The sequence below is a fragment of the Lepidochelys kempii genome, chromosome 8 (genome assembly GCF_965140285.1).
Source record: "Lepidochelys kempii isolate rLepKem1 chromosome 8, rLepKem1.hap1, whole genome shotgun sequence".
In the NCBI taxonomy this organism is placed as follows: Eukaryota; Metazoa; Chordata; order Testudines; family Cheloniidae; genus Lepidochelys; species Lepidochelys kempii.
The window spans coordinates 91898635-91920467 of record NC_136387.1 but is presented as its reverse complement, the minus strand read 5'-3'; the positions used below and the strand labels follow the sequence as shown (position 1 = coordinate 91920467).

General features: G+C 39.6%; 1 protein-coding gene across 7 annotated transcripts in view; it reads left to right on the top strand.

Annotated features, from left to right (window-relative positions):
• The window catches only part of NFIA (nuclear factor I A), a 464599-nt gene that overhangs the window by 137617 nt on the left and 305149 nt on the right, over positions 1-21833 (top strand). For 3 of the 7 annotated variants that reach the window (XM_073357517.2, XM_073357513.2, XM_073357514.2), the window contains exon 2: positions 15748-16279. In XM_073357517.2, coding sequence (XP_073213618.1) covers positions 15748-16279 — 532 coding nt within the window. Of the gene's footprint in view, positions 1-4140; positions 4511-9118; positions 9606-15747; positions 16280-21833 lie in introns of those variants that run through there. The other 4 variants (XM_073357516.2, XM_073357520.2, XM_073357515.2 and 1 more) reach the window with 4 other exon arrangements.

The window sequence follows — 21833 nt, the reverse complement described above, 5'->3', positions numbered from 1 at the left end:
CAGGATTAGGTCCAAAATTATGAGACCTATTATTTATGCTGAACTTGATTTGGAAAGAAAGCTGTATCAGAACTAGAGACTGTAATCACTCAGTACCACTGCAGAGTCATTTATTGCCCTTGAGAAAGATGTCTGTCGGTCTTAGATAAAGAGGAGAAAATGGAATAATACAGTGTGTCTGAATAAAAAAAGTTTCTGTATGTTACTTTACCCGTAATGTTTGTGGCCTAGTAGTTTAACAAGCAGGATGATGGTTTGCACCATACCGGGGCAGGGACTGTGTTTTTAGTACATATATGAACAATGCCTAACACGTGGTTCTGATCTCTGACTAGGTGCTACTGTAATACAAATAAAAAAGTAATAATAATAATTGTCTGTCAGTAATGCATCTTTAACTTGTTAAATCAAAACCATTTTCACTATGAACTTTGTAGGTTGTAGGTTTCACAACAAATCCTGTTTTCAAAGTACTATTTAAACTGAAACACTATTTATTAAATTGTAAACACTACAATCAAATAAGGAAAGAAAATGATGATTATTCTGAATCTCTGTCTCTGATTCCTGTTTTCTTCCTTTCATTAGTTTAAACTCATCTGATTGTAAATTGCTATTTCTGTATAACTTGCAATACATAAAAGTATAAACTCATTTGGAAAAATCTGCAGAATTTTTCAGTGATCAGCTAGAACCAGGAGCAAAATGGACTTTCCCCACCAATATGCTGGAGAACAAAGATTGGATTAGTGAAAATGTAAACTGGAAAGCTTTATCATGGCAGGAGGGACTAATGGTTAGAACACTAGCCTAGGACTTCAGTAGACCTATGTTCAATTCCCTCCTCTACCACAGACTTCTTGTGTGACTTTGGACAAGTCACTTCACTTCAGTGGGATGTAGGAGCCTAAACTAACTTTGAGGATCTTAGTTTTAGTTCCCCATCTATAAAATGGAGATAATAGCACTTCTCCACCTTCCAGGGGTGTGGTGAGGATGAATACATTAAATATTATGCAGTACTAGGATGATGGCGCTATGTACTTATCCAAGGCAATTAGAAAGCTGCATATGTGAAAATTTATTATTCACAGGAATTAAGTAATTTTAAATTAGTATTTTGGCATCAGATTTCCATCAAACCTATGTGTGCATTCATTTAATCAAAAACAGTTGAGCCTGTCAGTTTACTGTCTCTGCAGGCTTCTCCTGCTGTTTAAGGGTTACATACTACTTTCATAAGAAATTTTTATAATTTATATTATAGCAGTGTCTAGATCCCCAGATTGGGGATCAGGGCCTATGGTGCCCAAATGAGCTCACAGACTGTGATCTTATTTTTAGCTTCTTCTAAAAGAATAGAAATGAACACACCAAGAAAGTATCATAGTAGATGGGTATTGTCAGCCTTTTTTAAAGTATCTTTTGTGCAACAAATGATAGAACTGGGGGAAAGGGTAATGCCAACCCAGTCAATATCTAACAGCTTCCCTCCACCACACACAGTATTTTTATTGGAATAAGAAATGCCTCATGGTACACATCAAATTATGGGCTGTAGAGTAAGTGCTGAGGATTTAGCTCTATAGAGTGCATATAAGTCTCTGAGGAACTGATCTTAACCCAATTGGAGGCTTTCTATTGACTTCAGTGGGCTTGCAAACAGACCCCAAAGTCCTGACTCTGAGAGGAGCTGAGTGCCCTCAGTTTCCATTGACTTCGGTGTGAGTGGGAGTCAGTAGTGTTCAGGGCTTCTCAGATGGTGGTCAGCACCTAGGAAGGTTGGGTGTCCATGGCAGTTGAGTACGCTCAGAACCTTGAAGAAGGTAGTCAGCACATTGGAGGATCAGGCCTCTAATGATCACAGTTTTATGTTAATATTGCCATGCTGTATAAAAACCTAATTGTTTTCTGTCTAAATTCCCCCTTATGTGACCCACCTCCTTTCCAAAAACTCAACATGTTCTACCTCCAATGTCATTATCACACACCTGCCCATCTACAGACGTTCCAACAGTCCCGGTTTTGAGAGGGATAGTCTCACTTTGCCCCAATCCCAGTTGAAGCAGAACATTCAGGGCCACCAGGGAGGGAACAGTCCCCCGCTCCCCCACCCCCAGTTTTAAAGAGCCACAAAGCAAGTTGCAGCCTGGTCAGCCTGGTGCATGGAGTCAAACCAAGGGCTTGGCCCATGCTCCCTTCATCTCCTTCAGGGCAGACAGGCCAAACCTGCGTGGCAATGCATCCTTCTTTAGCCACTTGAAATGTATTGAGAGTATTCTTTGATAACTCTTGATAACATAGCAGACAATCCTTTGTCATGTTTCTTTTAACAAAGCTCTCAAGCGGCCACGGGTAAAACATAGATGGTTTAATTTAATCTGCAGACAATATTTCATCATTTGATGATCTGCTAATAGGAACCATCTGAAAAAAGCCCCTCACTAAATAAGAGAAGTTTATGCTAACCAATAGCTACCATCTTTATTCACCAACTTTAGTTAACACTATAGTCTGTATTCGCAAAAAGAAAAGGAGTACTAGTGGCACCTTAGAGACTAACCAATTTATTTGAGCATACGCTTTCATGAGCTACAGCTCACTTCATCCATCTTTAAAGCTCTAATCTCATCCACTTAATAGTATTAAATATTTTGGGGGTAACCATGATACCCCAGCAGTCCTTACTCAGCTAAAGGGCCACACTGTACTATTAAAATAATTATAAAATTCCAGAAATTATCAACTGTTTGCTTGTTTGGTTTTTGTGGATGTTGCAACGTCAAGAGATCTCAAGCTTCCAATACATGATGCAATGCTTTTGCTGTCTGCTGTTAATTACACAAGCCTCTTCATCATCAAGGATCCTTGGGGGTTAGGCTAGATGACCTTTGCAATCCCTTCTAACCTTGTGGTTCTGTAATTCAAAGCTACACACAACTGACTGGTAGCTTTCTATTTCTCATGCCCTCTTTGGAGATTTGTTTAAAATTAAGTTTAGCAGATTGTATTTTAGGAGTTGTAGATATCAGGTTTCAGAGGAACAGCCGTGTTAGTCTGTATTCGCAAAAAGAAAAGGAGGACTTGTGGCACCTTAGAGACTAACCAATTTATTTTTTCAGAGGTATTTTGGAAATATTCCTTGAGACGGAGTTTCAGAGGTATTTTGGAAATATTCCTTGAGACGGAGTTTCAGAGGTATTTTGGAAATATTCCTTGAGACGGAGTTTTCAGAGGTATTTTGGAAATATTCCTTGAGACGGAGATTTTGGAAATATTCCTTGAGACGGAGATTTTGGAAATATTCCTTGAGCTGTAGCTCACGAAAGCTCATGCTCAAATAAATTGGTTAGTCTCTAAGGTGCCACAAGTCCTCCTTTTCTTTTTGTAGATATCAGGGTTATCCTGCAAACGTGTCCAAAGCTAGTTAACAGAAACAAGGACTTGCAAGGGTGACACCAGGCCTATTTTTGGGGTGCTGCAGAAGTTGAATACTTTGCAGCCAGGAATTCGATGGCTGCTATTACCGTTATCCACGACTGTAATGATAACCCACCCCCACCTTCAGATTTCCCAACAGTTCGGAGGACAGGCACAGTTCGAATTAGAATCCTTTTGTTTGGTTGCATTTGATTTCTGAACTCAGCAGTTTTAATGCATTTAAGAGGAACTTTACCCCACCCAGTGCAAATGGCTTTGCCGACCTCCCGGCCAGTCTCCTTGAACTAAAGTAACTTGCAAAGAGCGGTAGGGTTTGTTTTGCTTTTAAAGGGAAAGGATCCGCTGCGAGGCGGACACCCGCACTACAGCACGCAGCAAACCATCTCCTTAGACCCCATCCCAATGTCCGCCTGCAGAAAGAACTTGCACTGCGTACGGATATACCCCGCTCCTCTTCCTCCCGCCTGCCGCTGCTGCTGCTGGGCTGGGGCCTACTGTACGTGGACCCTCCGTCCCGGGCGCGGCTGCAGCTCGAGCTGGATCCTGGAGCTCGCGTTGATGGGAAATCCAGGAGCTGCCATTGGCCAAGGGTGGGCCCCGTGCGTGCATCAGCCTCCTCCTTGTGCGTCCGTGGTTCCTATGCAAATTGGAGTGAATGCGGAAATAAACACGGGGAGGGGCGGGGGGAGAGAGAGAGACTGCCGAATCGATCGCAACTTCTGCAAAGTCTAACACAATCCAAAGCCCACAAGGCAAAGCCAGGGGGAGAGACAGACTCTGAGAACCCAGCCAGCCCGGCTTGGATGGCTTTCAAAAAAGAGGAGAGAGAGTGAGATTGCATTGCAAATCCTTCTGATTTGGGAGTAAAGTTGTTGTTTTTTTTTTAAAAAAAGAACGAAACCTAACCAGCAGCCTGCAGTTGGCTACAGCTTTTTATTATCTTCCGGGTTTTCAACGGTTCCAAGTTTATTTTAGATATTTAAAAAAAAAATTGAAAAAAGTGTCAACCAATGAAGCCAATCGTCTCAGCCTTGTAAAGTTTCTCACGTACTCTTTATACATTGCAATGGTACGTGGTGCATCTTAAACTTTCTATTTCCATATTTTTATAAACAAAGATACTGTACGTAACGCGATACTTAATAGCTATGATGTTGCCGATACATTCATTGTAAATGATTTGCTACCAAAAATAATGTGTAGCTGAATGTATTTCTGTGTTCTGTGTGCAGGAGATAGCAGCCGTGTGTGGTTGGGTTTTGTTTTGTGTGTGTCTATATGCACTAGAGTTTCCTTCTTTTTTTCTCCCAGGGATTTCAGAAAACCGCTGAGCTTGACAGATTTTTTTCCCCCTCCTAGCGCTTGCTCGGTTCCAAAAAGAAAAAAAAATGTACGTGCTCGGGTCTGCAAAAAGACGTCTGGCATCGGCAGCCAACCCAGCACAAAAGGAAGTGTCTAGACTTCGCGTGTAATTGACACACGCCTTCTCTAATCAATGTTGCAAAGCTCCATGATGGACCAGAGCGCTGTCCAATGAGAGAGCGGCTTGGCTGTTGCAACGTTCGAAATACCCCAAACGGGCGGGAAGCTGAGAGTGCGTTGGCCTCCTCCCCCCTCAAAGTTCTTGGAGCTCAGCAGGGGCCAGTGTAGTTTCAAGCTGTCAAACCTGCTGCAAACTTCCGGATTTAGCAAAGCGCGCACAGACACACACACACACACACACACACAAGTGTTTCTGCTAGTGTAGCAAAATGCAGAGTTAGGGGTGGTTTTAAAACAAATTGCATGTGCTTTGCTTTGCCTTTTGCACGTTCAAATAGATGAAAGGAATGCCAGGGTGATTAGACCACCCCTCCCCCTTCCCGTTGACATTTTTGTGAAAGAAAAAGCTGTCCGTATTTCTCATGGGAAGTCGAGAAGGGCCCCCCTCCGCTGCGTTGTGTGTTACTTTGTCGCTCTATGTGTGTACAATGGATATTAGATGATTACACTAGACTGTTTCGCTGGCCGCAGATGTCTTTGCGCATTAACTGTTAAACGGGGCCAAAATTTAGAAGATTTAGAAAGTGCTTTGGAAGACAAGCCGTGCGCCTTCCCCTCGCGTGTTAATCCTTTGTATGGTTGTTTATGGTTTTCTTAACCCATTAGTTACTGAATGGTGAGCAGTGTGTATTGAGGTGAAAGGGGTCTGTTTTGGATTTGTTCACAGGCGACTGGCAGGTGTTTTATAAAGTTGGGGGGGGGTGCGCGCGTGGGTGGCTGTGGAGTGGGGGGAGACGGAGCTAAAGCTGCCATCAGGAATGTAAGTAACCCGCGACTGATGAATCTGTACGTTTCTTCCTGTTACTAGTCTTCCCTGTGCGGAAGGTGCTAATGTAGGAGGAGATCAGTAACACACTAACTTGGAGTCGGGCCCGTAGTCCCCTGGATATAAGTCCCTGACACAAGTCCAGTGGAAACCTATTCCAACAGCTCGTCTTGGAGACAGTAGCTGGCAGGCACTGACTTAAAATATCCGTCTCATCTTTCCCTTGAGCGGTGTAGGTACTTTGAAATTTAACTAGAAATAGGATGCGTTCTTTTAGCTCTTTGGAAATAGCTCCCTAGGAGTTGACCCCTAAGTCTTCCCGTGTGCTACTTAAGGCAGATTTTGGAGTCACAAAATTCACACCTTGCACTTAGTTGTGTGCGGACTGTCTTTCAAGGGTCCGTGATCTTGACCTTAATAGCCAGTGTTTTATTCCCAGAAAGCGGCTTGTAGTAACCAAAGTGCAACAAAGCTGGAAAGAAAAAACAAGACAAAACCCAACCTCCCCCTCAAGGGAACTGGCAAATAAATTGTTGCTTTAACAAGTAAAGAAAGTGTATAAAGGAGGGGGAAGAGGGCGAGTGGGGAGACTCAGTATTAGCCGAGTTCTGACTTCAGTGCGCATTGGGCGCCCAAGTCTAAATCATAGTAATACGGCCTCACTATTAAGTACCTCCGAAATAAAAGAGAGTTCAGATGTACGTATAAGTGAACTCTTATTGACGGAATTTATATATCTAAGAGGATTTCACTAACGCTGGCAAAGTAAAGTTTCTGCAAATAAAACATTGTAAATGCAATGCCGGGCAAAGTGCCAGAAAGAATATGGATAGCAGGGATCATGGCAGAAGTCTCTCTCTCTCTCTCTCTTTAAAAGACGCCCCATCGCAAGGCACCCTGTAGCACTTTCAAAAGAAATGATCGAAGTCCCCATTTCCAATGCCTCCTTCCTAACAGCCGATCTCCAGGTTTGCTTTAGTGCCTCGCTTATTTTGTTATGATCAAGGCATTTGCTTTAATTATGCTTCCCCGCCCCAACTCCTGCGTGTCTTTTAATAGCTTTATATACCATCCGACGGTGATTTCTCTTGGAAACCTCCTCCCCTTGCTTTGTTTGAATGTTCCCGTTGGAACTTTCACTGGGCCAAAGGAGGTTCTGAGCCAGTTGGGACCAGCGCTGCGCAAAGCTCCCCCCTCTCCTACCTTTTCTGTAGGCTCAGGATCCTAGAGTTTAAGCGTGCACAATGCGTGCTGGATTGGAGAACGCGGATGTGAAGGGGTTTGGTGCTGAACTTGGATGCAGCCTCTGCCTAGAGGGCGCAAACAATCGTCCCACGTCCAAAAGTCTTACGAAGGGCGCCAAAAGTTACTTAAGATAATATTGCTAACCACAAAAAGCTGGAAATCGTGGAGCGAGGCTGCCTGCTGCACCGACAGGACTGCTAGGGGCCCGATCCCGCATTCCTCGCGCACCTAGGATGCCGGTGGAGTTCATTAAACCGGAGTTCATGGAACTCCACGCTCGCGTCTATTTGGGTCGGACAGGGAATACAGGATCGGGCCCCAGAATAGAAACTAACCCCCAGTGGCTCACTTTATTCTCAAAGCTGTTTTTATAAATAGATCTTACTGTGTATCACGAAAAAGTATCCTCGCTTTTGCCGCAGGGCTCTAAATAGAGGCCAATGTAAACATAGCAACAAAAGAAAGTTGTAATAAGGAATAAAAGAGGGGGTTGTTTTTGTTGTTTTAAAAAGGCATGCTGTGGTCAATATCTGCTCTCTGTGCCTCAGGCACATGTCTTGCTGTCAGCCAGAAACTTCTATCGAGGAAACTTGCAGAGCAATGAAGTGATATATAGCAGCAAATATTTAGCTGAAAGTGTTTCTTGTCATTATTTGACTAACAGATCCAGGCCACTTTTTCTTTTATCAAAGGAAAGCACTGAGTGAAAACAGCTCATTTTTCAGTTAGTCCAGGACATCTCCAGTTAAAGACAGGCTTGTAGAGAACTTCCATCAAATATCACCCTGCTAAATACCAACCACCTCTTTTCAGTCAGCAAATGTAGTGACGTACTAGCGAGGGAACAGACATGAAAAAGTCTCCAGCTGGAGAAAGAGCATTTTTGTTACTTTTCTTACACCAGGTTTTCTGACAGAGCCTTTTCTTTTAACAGCAATGGGCACAGGGATTAACACCCCTGAACTTGTTGTGAAAAGGGTTTACAGTTTGAAATACAGTACCTACATCTCCTATCCACATGAGAAGCTTTGCACGCTGCATGCGGTGTGTCTTGTGGCGTCTCCTTTCCTTTTGCGGGGGGGGGGGCGGAAGGTTATGAATGGTTGTGGATATGTAAGTGTCTGCAGGCTGCATGCAGCTCATTGGGAAGAGGAAGAGGAGGAGTACTCCATCCAGGAGATATACTGATGTTAGACCGGAGAGAAAATATAAGACTCAATAAACGAGAAAAGCTAGCTGACTGGAACCTTTCCAAACCCAAAAAACCAAACCCTTCCTTGTGCCAAAACAGTACGTTATAGCCTAAATGAGTGGCTGGAGGCTCGGTTCTATTTTAAGTGCTTTACTTTTACTTGGGGAGGGGGCAGCAGGGTAAATGCAGAGCACAGGTTGAGCATTTTTAGTAAAATAAGCATCCCTTGCCTTACAGTGATTTATTTAAAATGACATTCACATGCCAAGTATTAGAGAGATTTGGAAAGTTTTGAACACATTTATCTCCCCCCCCCCCCAAGGGACTTAACTTTAAAAGACATTCCAGGTGGTAAAATATTTATGGTCCTGAACCGTATTAACGTGTGTAGGTCTTAAAAAACAAAACAAAAACCCTAGTGGACTGTACCCACTACAGGGTTATAATTCATTAGGCTCAACAGTCCAGGAAAAAAAATCTGTGAAGCTTCCACATGTAAAAAAAAACCAACAAAACTTCAAGACCTCCGCTAATGAACACGATGCCTGCAAAAAGAAAAAAAAAGTTTTGAGTTTACAATGCGTAATTAAATATATCCCACTCTTCAGAGGAGCGTCTGCAAGGCGAGCAGCTGCCCCCCAAATGTTCCCAGACTTTTGCATCTGTGGAGCTACAGACGCACTCTAGGGGCTATATAATCGGTAGCCTGTACACGCTCTTTCTTGACGAGGTCGGTGAAGTTCCCCCAGTCCTTTAGGCGATGCACGGAGTCAGGGAGGGGGTGGTGGGGAGGGGGGATAGCACTGTGGAAAAGTAGTTTTGTTTGCTGAAGCACATCCTGTGTAGCCTATAGCCGCCCGTGAGTCCTGCCTGTGACTGCTCCTGACTGCGTTACCCAGTAATGCACTGAGAGCGGGGATCGGGGATAGGGAGGGCTGGCCGAGCACAGCACTGCAGCCCCTCTCCCCTCCCCTCCCTCCCCCGGGCAAGGCAGCGAGCGAGCTGCTGCTGCTCTTGGTGCGGTGCAGAGCGGAGCAGGAGGCGCGCGGGCAGGTTCCCGGGGAGCCTGGAGCCTGGGCGCGCTGCTGGAAGCTGGGGGTGGGAGGGAAGTGTGTGCTATGCCTTTAACGCCTGGATACAGTAGACATGTATAGTGTGTAGTGTAGGGAAAGTCTAGGCGGGGTTAAAGTTCAGCTCATGGAGCTGCTCAGCGCTCGCTGCAGTTTAGCAGAGTTGGAAATGTGAAAGCAAGAAGCAGGCTAGGTTCTCCCCCCTCTTTCTCTCTCCCTCTCTCTCTCTTTTCCTCTCTCTCTCCCTTTCTCTCTCTCTCTCTCTCTCTCTCTCTCACTCTCACACACACACCTCCAAACCACAAAAACCCCCACAGCAGTCATGTATTCTCCTCTCTGTCTCACCCAGGTAAGCAGCTGTTTGGATGCATTTGGGGCTGGTTTTGCGTGTGTGTGTATGCGCTGGGGGGGATGGTGGGTGGTGGTGGGGGGGAGAAATACAGCTTTAAGAAAGTAACTTTGTTTCCATTAGGTTGCATTCCTCTTCTTGCACGGCCATTTGTGTAGGCACATGGCTAATGGCGCCTACTTATTAATGGTTTAATTAATATTGGTGGTGGGGGTTTTCTGCTCATATGCAATTTTTGGGGGGACGACCTGCACGTGTTTAGCAGGGTTGCAGCCCAGGACATGCTTGGTCATCTGCAATCAATACTCACCGTTTGTGCTTCCGATGCGAGTAATGCATGAAAACATAGATGTGCTTAGGGTCATTTTTTGTAAGTGCAGCATTAAGAGCTGCTGCATGTTCTATTTTAAGACGTAAGGTATTGCATAGTCTGCATTGATTTCCCTCCCGAAAGTCCACACTTTTGTTTGTAAGGGTATGGTTCGTAGATGCAGTTAAGGTTTGCCTGTGAGTATCTCTGTACGTTACCCATGCCTGGACCTATAGCTATAAACATTGCACCTACGCATAGAACTGCAGCTATATACATTGCCTTGATCTATAGCCCATCATATATAAAATACACTTTGTACCCATGCAGAGACGTATAGCTGCACGCGCTGCACTCCTGCATAGATCTACATCTGTACATACATTGTGCTCTCGTGCACAGATCTGTATCCCTGGAAGTACACTGCAGCCGTGCAGAGATCCACAGCTCTGTACGTTGGACCCCATGCACAGATCTGTAGATGCAGCCTCCGATGGTCAAGAAAGTCTAGCTCTGTCCTCCTCCCTGGAAATTTGACGCGCGTTGTCACTTTCCCGGGTGTCACAGTTGCCTGGATGTTTGGGAAGTGGGGGAAGTTTGGATTGCAAGTTCCGTCAGTGTTTTCTACAAAGTTGCTCGAGCCCTTAGGGCAGCAAAGTTGCCTGTGTGTTATTTTTTAACATGATTATTTCAAATGCCTTTTCCCTCTACATACTGTCTCCCTCCCCACGGCATTTCCGTGGATCTCTGGAGTTTAAGCTTGTGTGTTGACGCCCAGCCCTAGACTTGCCCTCCATTCCGGACGGTCTCTTCCTTTCACAGCTGCTGCTCTACCTCCTGGTGCTCCAGCTACACTTAACTGCTCAGGACTTCGGGCAACTTTTCTTCCCAGCCCCTCTCTCCCCCTCTATACCTCCTGAGGCAATGGATTGCGCTTTTGCTGCTCCAGATCCCGTGCTGGCATTTTTCATATTATTTTTCACTATTAAAAGGCATAAAGCTGAAGTGAGATGTGATTTTTGTTCTCTCCAAAGCGTCCCCTCCCCTCCATATAGCTCTGTAATCCTGTCTGGGATTTAGATGCCTTCCAGTCTGACTGTTATTCATAAGGATGATAGTTTCTATTTAGTGCCAATTAAGTACCTTCTTCCCTCCCTTTTAATCCAGGTTGTTGCAGACATTAAATTGTACACTTTCAATTAGCAGGAGATAATGGTTTGAACTAGGAAATACTTTGTGGTGGACTCACACCAGAGATTATTTCCTCCTATATTGGATTCTGAGAGCATTATTCCTATTATTTTATGTTTTTATATATATATATATATATATATATATATATATATATATATATATATATATATATATATACACACAGAAAGAGAGAGAGCTATGTGCTGGAGAATGACTCTGGATCATGGGAATGGATAGCTCTTAGAAGTAGCCTGAATAGCTTTAAAAGTTTTATTTTTTCCTTCCATAAATCAATGAATTTGTGGTTATAGTATCCAAAGTGACTATAGGTTGGAACTTTACCATGGTAATAATCTTACAGTTGATTATAGGCAGAAGGTAGATATGGTGAATGGAATGGGCTTGTGAGCAGAAGTGAAATGGATCGGGTGAAGGGGGGGGCGTTCCAAACTCTGTACCTTTCTGGTCAAATTTATGCCAGTTTATTAATGGAACTGGAAATACCTATTGTCTGTTGTTTCCTGTCCTGGATGATTGGTAATAACATAACTTTCATAGAAACAGCCATATACTATTCTCCTTTCAAACGGCACACATGTAATCCTGTTTTAGTAGGCCCAGTGGGACATTAAGAAGAAGACTTAAGACAAATTTGGGATATTTTAAAATGCTGAATATTGTATCATTCTGTTCCAGAATTCTTGCATTCTTGTTGCACATTTGGAAAAGTAGTTTAGGGATTCAAAAGCCCTCTTTACAAACTCGACATTGAGAACGGAACAGTTATGTGGTTTTGTCATTTTATGTAGAAAACATACGCAAAATCATTAATAAGGGCGTAAGTAGTTTTATATTTTTCATGTCAGAATTAACATAAGCCTTTTATTTATACAAGTTTTGAAATAAATGCTTTTTAAAGTGTTGGCTCAGTATTAGAGGCAAAAAATTAGAAAGTGGATTTTTAAAAAATGGTCATAAAGCACATTAGTCCAAGAAACGCAACTGAAATGGCATGACTATGTACCTGACATAGAGATTTGAATCATCTATAAGGAAAATATGCACAGCATTTGTTTCACTTCCCTGCTGCATATCGAGAATATATTTTGGGCATACATGTACCTCTCTTTATAGATTTATAGCCAAACATTTCTAGGAACATGGATTTTAGAAATATTACCCTTGCTATATCTGACTTATTTTCAAACACATCCACGTAAATATATTGTGTAAAACAATTACTGTAAAGCATTACATTATTTCTTTTACTCTGATCTGGATTTTAAGGCTTTTTTTGTCAGTAGATTTTACAGGTTTTTTTAAGAGTTTGTGAGAATTTTTATATACATATAGTTCTAAGGCCCAGCTTTTAGATGCAGAATGCACTTTGAAGCACTATATCGACAAACTGTGAGAAAGTTTTATGGTAAAGCTTACTGTTTATCACTGTCTTTTAAAAAAAACGTATTAAACACATTAGTGGTGCCTTTTTTTTTTTAGAGTAACCTTTAATTGTTAAAGGAGATAACTATGCCTTTAAAGTAAACTTTTGAAATATTTTTTTTACTGAGAAAAGGCAAAAATAATCTTATTTTCTTTAAATTTTTATAGTTTGCTGTGATCATGTGATCAGACCTGCACATTTATGTATACTCATTCTTGCATTGCTACATTTCAGAAAGTTTTTCAGCATTATAACATTGAAACAAATAACTTTATTATGCAGAATAAAACATCAAATTTGGTTGGATTGATAGTGGATTCCTTTATCCCTGTTCATATTTTGCTAATACCTTGTCACTGAGATTTAGGTTGGTTGATTTTACAGGGGAATATGTTTATGAAGACACTTCAAAATGCTGGATGAGTTAGTTTGTCAGTCTTCTGTTCTTGAATTAACCTTTTTGCTTAGTACCTCATTTTGAAAACTCACATTAGACTATTTATATGATTATGTTATGTGTATATATATGTGGTGTAGCATGTAGCAGTTTAATACAGACAAAGAACCGCTTAAAATTATATCCTGGTCTTTTGGCCATATAATGGTTCTGAGCTTTTTTAAAGTCATCCCCGTCCTGTTCCTTTCCCCCCGCCCTCCTTTCAGGTTCTCTGTAGCTCATCTTTAAGACAGACTAAAGGAACTGTATTTTAGATAGTATCCAGCCTAGGTCCAAAAAAGTTATGGGCATATGGAATCAGTCAATAAGAAGTACAGTTGAAAGCAGAAAGTTAAATATTTCTGGATAAATCAAGATGTATTTAGAATTTATTAATGCTTAAAACAATCCTCCATATCAATGTAGGTCTTTTCAATGAATTGTGGGTATACCTTAGCAGATAAAGGTTGACTTTGCAGAAGGGCTTTTCGCACTATCGGCTCTTCTAAAATGGTGGGTGGGGGAGAACATTAAGGATCAGAAGTGTGTTTTTGTTATTTTTAATAGCTTCTGGTGCCTTGCAGCTTTTACCTTTTTTTCTTCTAAACCCATTTTGATTTGTGAAAGTGCAGCTGCACGTGTTATGTTTGCTGCCTTCTCTTCTTACTTTTTCAGTCTACTGGCTGAAACCTGGCAGCAATATTTATTTTTTTTTACTTTACTGAAATTTGAAACCAGGATCTTCTCCAACAGAGGGGGGAAAAGTGTCACTCACCAAAGTAATTTATTGTATTTTTACATATTATATTTTAGTTATCAGTCATATTTGTAATGACGCCTGCACTGTCGTGCTGCATTGAAATATCTGTCTCTCATTTTCTGTAGTTTCTAACAATCTCCATTTTTTTCTGATATAAATGATCTAATGCTGTTTACCGATTTTAATATTTAAATTTTAGGAACCACAGAGAATACATGCAATTAAGCCATTTAGAAAGCTAATACAAGGTCTTGAATTGTAACAGGAATTTGATAATAGAATGTTCCTACCACTGATTTCTTGGTTTTGCCTATATTTGTTTGAGCAGCAAAGCCTATTTAAAAAAAGAAAATAAAAAAAGCCATTGGAGCTGTAGAATAAGTATATTCTAACAATATTATTTTAAGGTTATGAAATTATTTTGATACGTGACATACTCTACATGTGAATGTAAGTGAAGAAATTCCGTTAAACTGAAAAAAAACAACCCTTTTACCTTGCAAGAATGGACATAAATTGGAGTTTAACATGCTGTAGGAAGCTTTGTGCAGTTTCATGGTGTTTTTTTTTTTTTTGCCCCACAGGGCCCAGTCCCACAAATGGGAGTAACTTCATTCATGGGAACAGTCCCATCGACCTCATGAGTGAAATTAGTCCTTTGCATACATGTTTGCAGAACTGGGTCCTTAAAGTGTATATGCTTTTTTATAGATAGTGTAACATCTTGTAACAGTATTACATAGAGAAACATAACAAGCAGAATATAATGAATTATAACATAATTTGATCTCCCTGTCTGATTTATGTAGTACTTTTTAGGTATATTTATTTATTTAAAAAGTTGAATATATGGATCTTTCTTGCAACATATTATTCAAGTTCAAGAAACTTTTCAATACTGAATATTTCTCTCTCAAGTAAGATGAGTGAACTTAAAATATTATTACTGAAGGCAAGCAATGTTTTCAGGTGGAGAAAAGTATTATAAATGTGGTAAATTCTTTTAAAATATATTAACAAAAATAAAACAAAATGCTAAGATTTTGTGCCTTAATATTTACGTATAAGCTTCCCTCTATCTCTCTCTCTCTTTTTTTTTTTTTAAATAGAAGGCTGTCAGAACTTGTCTTGTATCCATGGCACAATATCAGATTTATTATTTTTGGTAGGCTACATATAAACCAAACAGTTTTTTTTTAATTATAAGGGTAGAGTTTAAGTTTTTAATACTGTTTACTGTTAGGCATGCTGGAGAAATCTGCAAACTGGTTAAATTATTTACTATTTCTAGAGGTGCAATAGACAGAGATTAGAGGCACCTTCTACTATATTATAAAATCACTTATACTGAAATTTTATTACACTGCAGATTGCCATTTCCAAATACGTCTTAGGGAAAATTTTGCTGTATTTCAGACTTCCCCATACAAACATTGATTGGCATCCAAATGTTTAGAATTTGCCAAATTGGCGGGCATATGCTGGCCACACCACAAGCAGTGGGGTCAGGGAGAGAGCAAAGTAAGATATGCATTCTTTGAAAATGGATTAAGGTCACTACACTCACTTATTTTTAAACTTTTATTTTATTTTATTTTTTAATGATTTTAAGTTTTAGGACTGAGTGTAATAGTTACAGAATCTTCCTCACACTTATGTGTATTTTAGTTGGTCTCTACCCTCTGTGATAGCAGTGTCATATTCTTTAGGCTGATATAATATTGAGAAAGAGTTTATATATAGATAGGTATAGCTGTATGTATAGTATGTGTGTGACTGTGTATATACAATATGTACAGTATTTGTGTCTGAGATTACAAAGGTGCTTGTGTTTTCTGCACTGCGTAGTATATACACATTGTCATTACTTAATTCTCACTTCTAGAGGATATTAATTTCTTGTGTGTTAAAGTAGTATTTTAAGGAGTTGTTTTGAACTCTGTGACTGATTTGTTTGTGTTTTCATGACATCAGTATAATTCTTTATCATTTTTCCAGGATGAATTTCATCCCTTCATCGAAGCACTTCTGCCTCACGTCCGAGCATTTGCATACACATGGTTCAACTTGCAAGCCCGAAAACGAAAATACTTCAAAAAACATGAAAAACGCATGTCAAAAGAGGAAGAGAGAGCAGTGAAGGACGAATTGCTGAGCGAAAAACCTGAGGTCAAACAAAAATGGGCATCCAGACTTCTGGCAAAGCTACGGAAAGATATCAGGCCTGAGTACCGAGAGGATTTTGTTCTCACAGTCACAGGAAAAAAGCCTCCATGTTGTGTTCTTTCCAATCCAGACCAGAAGGGCAAGATGAGAAGAATTGACTGCCTACGCCAGGCAGATAAGGTCTGGAGGTTGGACCTTGTAATGGTGATTTTATTTAAAGGTATTCCGCTCGAAAGTACTGATGGCGAACGCCTTGTAAAGTCCCCACAGTGCTCTAACCCAGGGCTGTGCGTACAGCCACATCATATAGGAGTTTCTGTTAAGGAACTCGATTTATATTTGGCATACTTTGTGCACGCAGCAGGTAAGTGCATTTATACAAAGTTGTCCAACTTTCTGTATATCTACAGTCCTCTGCTGTACCATCTGAGTTGAGTGTTATGACCAGTCAGAGACTGTATGAGTCAGTGTTTGAACTTGGGAGAATATGTTCCATGTAAATGTGGTTGGCAGCATGGTTTATCGCCAGTTCCAGGCCTGACAACTAAGAGAATCTACACCAATATACTCTAGTTGTGAATCAACAGGTGTTCTCACGTTTTTTGTTGCCTTTAGGAAATAGTAGTGTCAAGATATGTTAGTTTTCCAATACTAACAGCAGTCAAACGTTTGGCACATCTAAACTGCTTTCAGAAGTGGCCGACATTAATATTAGTACAGGAAATGTTAAAGGCTGTCTTTTAGAACTATCTAGAGGCCTGTTTAAAATGGACCTTATTTTAATGTTGGTAAGAGAAAGAAGGTAGCTAAACCTTTTTTTAAACTAGCTTTGTATGTGTGTTGTGTCGTGTAAGGAATAAATTCAGGGAAATAGACATGTCAAAAGCCCAGTGGTGGTAAGGATCAATGCAAGACCCAGTCAGTGCCTTCAGCTTGTATTGATGTGGGTGATATGTGAAGGTGCTCAGCATCTTGCAGGATTGGTCCCAGAAAGAAAAGCAAAGAAATCACACAAATATGTAAATGTAACAGTGCAGTGTGGATTGTGGCTAAAATAAAGGCCTATAGTATCAAATGAGGAAAGTAAGGTTAGTGTTAAAAGTGGAAGTTGCATACAATAAATGAATACACTTAGAATCTGACTGATACTAAGAACTGATGGCTTGTTTGACAATATTGCATTCAGGAGAGCGAAAACGCTTTTACACGTCATGAAATTCGCAATCTTGTCTCTGACTCCAATGCAGACCACACCCTGCCTGTGAATATTAGTATATTCAGAGGCTACCTAATAGGTCAACTGGATAAAATAACATGCTGTAGCATTTCTTTTCAATCATTTTGTTTCTGACAGAGTTGCTGTGTATGAAACATTAGGCCCAAGTTTTTGGAGCTTGTTGACTTTTAATATATACGTACTAGTTTCACTGGATTTCATTCACAGCAGTAATTTAAGACTGGGGGTTGAAGGGAGTTGAAACCGGGGAGGGGCGGAGGGGGGGAGGGGCAAAGAGAAGTCAGTGGACTCTTATAAATAGAAACATAATAAATATATAATAATAACAATAATAATAATATAAATCTTGCTAAAAGAAGAGAATACATCTATTATCTAGCATTCTTTTTGGGTGATACAGAAAGTGCTGACTATCCGAAAGTTGTCTTCAATAAATCAGTATTCGTTGCGATACATAGTATCACTTCAGTAACTTTATTGATATACACTATGGTTAGAAGGCACCTTTGGCTAACATTGTGGTATTTTACATAGTTAAGCTGTGAAACTTTGTAATTAGATGTGATTTGATCAATTCACATTTCTGGAGAAGAAAATGTAGGCAACTGTTACAGGAAGAGTGATTTATTTACTACATGGTATAGAGAAATGGGAATGACCAATTTGTGTAGACTTACGTTTAGCACTCATGTTGTTTAGTTAGTGTTATGTTTCATGAATTAAATGCAGGCTTCGGAAAAGCACTGTAAATTGTCAGCAGAAACCAGTGTCCTCCTACCTTAAAAACTTGAACACACATTATCGTTTTTGTCTGTCATTCTGTATATGTCTAGATAGAATATGGTTGAGAGACAGAGAGAGAGACAAGCAGCCAAACTAAGTACATATGTAATATAAGGAGGCCTAAAGTGATAGTTTTTTTTCTGTTATGGCAGTCACACATTAGATATTTAAAGAGTCTAATAATATTTTGATTAGCGGCATACCATCTTATACCATCTTATCATTATGACAGTGGTAACAAACAGACCGCAGTTGCACTTACTGTTCTTTGGACTAAACTTTTGCCACAGGAACTTAAACATTAGACTTAATCTTTATTTACATTTATAGCCTCTTTTAAACTGTAAACCTCTCACACTAACTATACAATTTAATATTTTACCTGTTGTTTACTGATTATATATATTGCATTACACTGTTATTGCACTAGTTTGTGCTAGGAGGTTAGTAAATCTAATCATAAGGTGGGACAAAATGGTTATAAAATGATATTTAGGAAGCATGCAGTGTAGTATTTGTCTAAAAAAGATGTAATGAAAGCATCATGGATCAGGCTACCTTTTGCGTCTTTGTGTTTTCCTCTGATGTATCCCAGAATTCTTTGTTAAACCTGAACACTGGCCAAGTCAATGGTGATTGGTGCTCACAGAACCGCAGTAATGGCAGCTAATGCTGTGTGCGCAACAGGAAAATGACAAAAGAAAATAGTAAGCTTCCTTTGTCTCAGAATATTTCAGATTTGATTTCAGAGATTTACAGACCTGTTATTTATTCCAAAGAAGTTGCCAACACAATTATTAGGTAGGTTGGTCAACTTACATGTAGCTGATTTGACAGGCATCTGCTATAGTGCAGAAGATTTGTAAACACTAAACAATGTTTTTACCTCCTTAAAAGTTTTGAGAAGTTGCCAGTATTGGCAGGAGGCGCAGACTTTGAAACGTGCTTTCAGATACGTGCCAAAACCATTGTGGCCTTTTCACCCATAATGCTTGCTTCTTTTTAATATTTATTTGTTTATTTATTTAATAAATTAATTCTGTTCCACTATGCCTTGTTCTAGATGATTTCAACAGTGAGATGTTCCTTTCCATCTAAAAGTGTACAATAATTATTGCTTTGAGTCCAGGCTTTCTCTTTAGTTGGACACTGTCATCTATAAGAGAATACATGTGCCCAAATTTAAATAATGCTTCTGACAAAGCAGATTCAGTGACAGAAATGAATTATTCTCTTTTAAGAACAACTAAATAAAGAACAAGAAAGCTCAAGTATGTGAATACACAAGCTGCATGCCATTTTTGTAAGAAAACAAGGAATATCAGTGTTTTCTGAATTAGAAGGTGACCAAAAATGTATTGAACTGTAGAGCATCGGCTCCAATTTGCAGTTTTTAACCTGTTTAAGAAAAGTATTCTCATACCCTTAACTTGGGTTGGCTTTTTAATTTTCATTTATTCTGCACATATATCAAATGACAACTTGGAAAACACTGTGGCAAACCGTTTTCTTTGTGGGAGTGTAACAGTAAAGCTAATTTATGACCAGTCCTTTACCAGATGATCTGTATCAGAGTCTACAATAAACCAGGCACGTGGCAAGGTCACAATTTAAGTTGTTAAGGTCATAACCTTAGCCACCAGGCATTTGACCTTTTAGATAAAGTTAACCTTTGTTCATTAGTAAGCACTCAACCAAGAACTTTCTTGAGTTTTTTACTGCTTCAGAGTTACTTCTGCTAATGTGATCAGATTGTAGAAAAGATTCGCAGCTGAAGTAGTTAAATTTTCTGAGAGGTCAGTTTTTTTACAAACTTCTTGAATGGACAAAGCTAGGTTGTAATCTATAGGCCACAAAGTGATAACAACACAATACTTGATTTTTTGACAGACATTATCCACTCTAGGCAAGAATTAAAGCTAGCTAGAAATTTGCCACTTAGAATCTTTTAATCTTTAAGATAGACATTTAAAAATGCTAAATTTTAATAAATCTGGGATTTTTTAATGTCAATAAAACCATTTTACTGATTTTAATAATATTAAAAATGAAGTCAAAGTGGAAATAAGTCTAACATATTTGTGTAACTGAAAGTTTACTTAGCATTGAAATACCTTCTGTGAATAATTTACTATGCAATAGTATGTACACATGACTAAACTTAAAATAGACACATTTTATGCTATGATTGGTGGCATTTTAATATTTATACTTACACTATAATAAAGGAGTATCAATTGAAATAATGCACATACAGGAAACATACTTGCATATATTTAGAATATCGGTGTAAGTATCTTTTAGTTCCAAGTCAGAAAGGTACATAACACTTTGCGCCATCATCTTTTAGTACAATTGTTATTGATTGTTACTGCATTAATCCTGTTAATAGCTTCAGTTGTTCAGTATGTATCTGTAATGTGAAAGGTGTTCTAACAATACTGTACATCGTGAAAAGAGCTGTCGCAGCATCCTGAACCCCTGGTATCTGCTCTGCAAAAGTCTAGTGTTTTACTGTGTAAAGTGTTACCGATTACCACATTACATACACCATATTGTTACCTTAATTATGTTGTAGTGAAAGCTCATTTTTAATTACTTAGGGTACTTTCTTGGTTTTCTCTGAGACCGCATTTATTATTTAATTTAAATCAAAAGACAGAATCCACTGTTAGTTTTTGATGCATTTTGTTTTTATTTTGGCTACATTATTGCCATTCCATCATACAGATAGCCACGATATGCAGATTGGCCAGATGGTCATGTTAACAGATTGAGAACCCACTTCCCACTGCTAAAGAGCAGGTGTAAGATCAGTAGGGTTTTTTTTTTCCTCCCAAGATTCATACCAAATGCTCATTAGAATAGTGTTTAATGATTTTTAAAAAGGCCACATTTCAACATACCATCATATCTGTCATGAAGTCAATGTGTGATGCTCTGTACAATTTATATGTATATCTGGAGATATTTTAAGCATATCCTCACTATAAGACTGTTGGAAATTGACTTTTAATACATGGCTGTTGAAGTCCAGCGTATGTCAAAAGCAATCTTAAATGTTTCACACGTGAGGTTGGATGTTAATGACACACATGCATTACTTCAGAACATGCAGTTACATTGATACTTAGATATGCAGAAAAAATGTGTATATATGTATGTGTGTGTGTGTGTGTATACACACACACACACACAGACAGGGCTGGGTGTGCAGATCCAAAGGAACCTGGCTACATCAATATTCAGAAAATCTCTTAATGTCTCAGTATTTATATGTTTGTTTTTCATGGGTCTTCTTGCCATAGAGAAACATCTATGGGTTAAAAGTAATATGAGATGTAGTGCTCTCAACCTGTTTCCACCATCAAAGATGATCAGATCTTGTATAATTTCAAGCCCATAAAAGGCTCCCATTAAGAAGCCTGCAGAAAACATAAGTACTCACAACTGGATTTAGAATACAAAGACTAAAATCTCTTCGATGACCATAGTTTTATATCACAAACACACATGTACGCACGCACACACACACACACACAGTCTATGGTGTAGAAAGATATCTTTGCCCATCAAAAAATTCTCTTTTGGAAAGTGGAATAGTCAGTCTCTGCTCCTTGCGGGAGCAAACAGTAGTTGACAGAAGCAGGATTTAGGTTGGGACAACTGCTTTCACCCTGCTGTTGTAACTGAGATGGTAAGTGGCTGTGTTAATTCTGACCCTAGCTATAGAGAAGCTTGTGACTGTTTGCTATATCATGAACCATTGGCAGTTCACTCATGTGGTTTAGCTTTCTCCTTTCCCCACCAACAACCAAACAAACACTGGCTAAATATGCTTTTAATGTGGCTAGGATATTTGCCAGGTGATTTTTGAAGTAAGTAACATAATATTATT